At 34.1% G+C, this 3,552-nt stretch overlaps 1 protein-coding gene across 1 annotated transcript; it reads left to right on the forward strand.

The window, feature by feature from the left end:
- The first annotated feature begins 2,610 nt into the window (after window positions 1–2,610).
- On the forward strand, window positions 2,611–3,552 carry LOC145003740 (chlorophyll a-b binding protein 16, chloroplastic). Its single transcript, XM_078962642.1, has one exon. It carries the CDS (start codon window positions 2,688–2,690, stop codon window positions 3,486–3,488), a length of 801 nt encoding a protein of 266 aa, XP_078818768.1. The 5' UTR covers window positions 2,611–2,687; the 3' UTR covers window positions 3,489–3,552.

The raw sequence follows: 3,552 nt of genomic DNA on the forward strand, positions 1-3,552 counted from the left end.
CAATGCATCTACCTATATTTCCGCACTTTGTGATTTTGGGATTATACTCTGATAACTATTTTTACTTTTGTTATTCTTTTGAATGATTGAAAAGGATAAATGGTGTTTAAGGTTGAATTAAAAATAAAATTTTTACCTTATAATTTTTGGGATGTTACAACTTTTTTACACTGAAAAAAAAAAGTACCGAAGAGAAGAGTGTCTTCTCTTAGCTTTTTTCCTCAACGAAACCAACATAAATACAATCCGAATAAAAAAATAAGTGTGACGATCTTCCAAATCAAGAAAGTGGAAAGTATCATACATTAGGAACAAGCCGGGGAAGATTTGGGGGAAGCATAACACATCACAAGAGCGAGGGGAGGTTTGGAACACTACTATGAGAGGGACGCCTCTCGAGCCGGGCATTTAGAGATCGATTTCGGATGAATCAAAAGGGGTGATTTACACTAAGGAGAGGAAACCGTCTTGTAGTTGCCGAGTAGTCTGGGATGAACACTTTCTTTGTGCCAATTCAAGTTTTGAACTATCGTTTACTTATATCATAGTTTTCAACTAAGGGGAACAGATCTAGAATTTGTCGCCCCTCTTTATATTTATAAGAATAAATATAAAGAGAAAATTTATTGTAATTTCGTAATTTATATAGTTTTATGGACTAATAATACAATTTTTGGACTTACATATGATTTCGAAATATAATCTTCAAATAAAGTTTATAAATCCGAAATATAGTTTTAAAAATAAATTGGAATATATATATATATATATATATATATATATATATATATATATATATATATATATATATATATATATATATATATATAACGATCATAAATTTTGTTGTCAATATTTTCTTAACATATCTGTCCTCAGCATTGCACAAACAAACCTTATACATAATATAATCTTATATTCTATTGAAAAAATGTTTAATAACATGTTACGAATGGCAATATCATTCTATCATTTATCTAAAGCTTCCTTGGTTTTATACATAATGGAGAACATTACTAATATGAACAAAAGGATAACACCAAAATTCTCTTAAGTTTCTTTATGTAATAATTTACAACAACATGCCCTAAGATTTCTCTATGGCGTATTAATCATGTTCTTGTGGTTTGAAGTTGATTATGTATCATTATGATGGAATTTAACCTACAAATATGTTAGTGATGGCATTGATCTGCTCCTCGTTGTGAGTCACCATTACATGCATTCACTCAAGGTATTCCTTTTGTGTGTTGATTCACCCCATCCACCTATGTCAATTGTACATGTCGACATCTATGTATCTGTAATATCATTTAGTTGAAGGATTGAATATACACCAAAGGAGGCATAATTGTCGACATATATGTCACCCTCCTAATCCATCCACAGCATCCCAATGTGATCTCAGTTATTTTGTTGATGTTGAGTTAACCTATAAAGATGTATACAATGAAAGAACATTTGTTGTATAAAGTAGTTCTTTGTATTGTATTTGTCCCTTTTAACATAATTTGTGCATTAGATTTTCCCAAACCTTCCCTATTGTAATGGTAGTAATTGAAGGTGTGATCAAATGTTTCATTGCATGCCTTCCCGTTTTCATTAACAACCAGTCTTCCATAAAAATTCATCTTTTATCATTGTTGGTGCAACGTAAAACCTACAATAGCAACGTATTTATATTGTTTTTACAAATAATATCATCATACTTACAATTTATTACCAATAATAACAACTTACCTAAACTATTAGATATAATGATGATATATAAAATCAATAAAGTGCGTTTCCACATTTCTATTCAAATACACATATATTTTTATTATGGATATGAAATATAAACCTATAGTTATTATGGATAAAATATAAAAAACGTTAATTGTTAATAGTAGAAATACATGTAACTTTGTTTTTATCATGGATAATAAAATAAATATAAGTAACTTTCTGTTATGAGTAAAAGTTTTAAGAAAAATGTTATTATGAATATTAGATAAACTAATTTGTTTATACATTTAAATAAATGTATATCGATGTCATTAACGAATAAATATATAAGGTACCAGACACTTGCAAAAAACAGAATATATAATGCCGTGATGTAAATAATTCATATTTAGAATCAGTGATGAAAATAATTCATATTTAGAATCAATGAAGTATGATTAATCAAGCTAGAACATTAATATATGAGGGAATTTGTTGCGAAATGCAAGAATGATGACAAAACGCATTAAAAAATAAATATGATTACGTGAATGTGTCATATATGTTTAGAACCAGCTGTCACACAAGTATTCTTATATGATCTTTCCTCCCTTAAAATTCCATATAATCAAATAGACATGGTTAAGTTATCAGCACTAAATTTTCCGGTTGTTGACACTCGAATGCACAAGAATAATGCTAGAGTTTATTTAAGTGTATTTTAAACATTTGGGATAGGAAATCTTGGAATGAAATTAAATGTACAGCTGTCGATTTTTAGTTGGTGTTCTAAATAGATGTAGTTCATATGGATCAAATATATCAGCCTCCAATCAAAAACAAACTACAGATCCGGAAGATAAACAGTACCCTACAAAATGCACCATCCTATTTATAGCACTAGTGCAGAACCATAAGACTTAAGCAGTCAACCCCCGACTTTCTAAATATTCTTATTTTCTAATTTAAGAAAATTTACAATGGCTGCTTCCACCATGGCTCTCTCCTCTCCTTTCGCAGGCCAAGCAGTGAAAACAAGTCCCTCAAGTTCTGAGCTTTTGGGAAATGGACGGGTTTCCATGAGGAAGACTGCAGCTGCCAAGAAGGTTGCGCCATCAGGAAGTCCATGGTACGGCCCTGACCGTGTCAAGTACCTAGGCCCATTCTCCGGCGAGGCTCCATCATACCTGACCGGTGAATTCCCAGGTGACTACGGCTGGGACACCGCCGGACTTTCTGCTGATCCGGAGACATTTTCCAAGAACCGTGAGCTTGAGGTCATCCACTGCAGATGGGCAATGCTTGGAGCTCTTGGCTGCGTCTTCCCTGAGCTCTTGGCCCGTAATGGTGTGAAGTTCGGTGAGGCTGTATGGTTCAAGGCTGGATCCCAGATCTTCAGTGAAGGTGGGCTTGATTACTTGGGAAACCCTAGTTTGGTCCATGCTCAGAGCATCTTGGCTATCTGGGCCACCCAAGTCATCTTGATGGGTGCGGTTGAGGGTTACAGAATTGCCGGTGGACCATTGGGTGAGGTTGTTGACCCACTTTACCCTGGTGGTAGCTTCGACCCATTAGGCCTTGCAGATGATCCAGAGGCTTTTGCTGAGTTGAAGGTGAAGGAGATCAAGAATGGAAGACTAGCTATGTTCTCCATGTTTGGGTTCTTTGTTCAAGCCATTGTCACAGGAAAGGGGCCGTTGGAGAACTTGGCTGACCACCTTGCTGACCCTGTTGCAAATAACGCCTGGTCTTATGCTACAAACTTTGTCCCCGGAAAGTGAATGTACTTAATAAGGGTTTTGATGTAAAATGCTATGTGAATTAAAAGAAAGTTATTTTTGGACA

This window comes from Lactuca saligna, chromosome 7, assembly GCF_052625555.1.
Source record: "Lactuca saligna cultivar CGN05327 chromosome 7, ASM5262555v1, whole genome shotgun sequence".
In the NCBI taxonomy this organism is placed as follows: domain Eukaryota; kingdom Viridiplantae; phylum Streptophyta; class Magnoliopsida; order Asterales; family Asteraceae; genus Lactuca; species Lactuca saligna.

Excerpts from the sequence above, each read along its gene's own strand:
- LOC145003740 (XM_078962642.1), top strand. The coding sequence starts at position 2,688 with ATGGCTGCTTCCACCATGGCTCTCTCCTCTCCTTTCGCAGGCCAAGCA.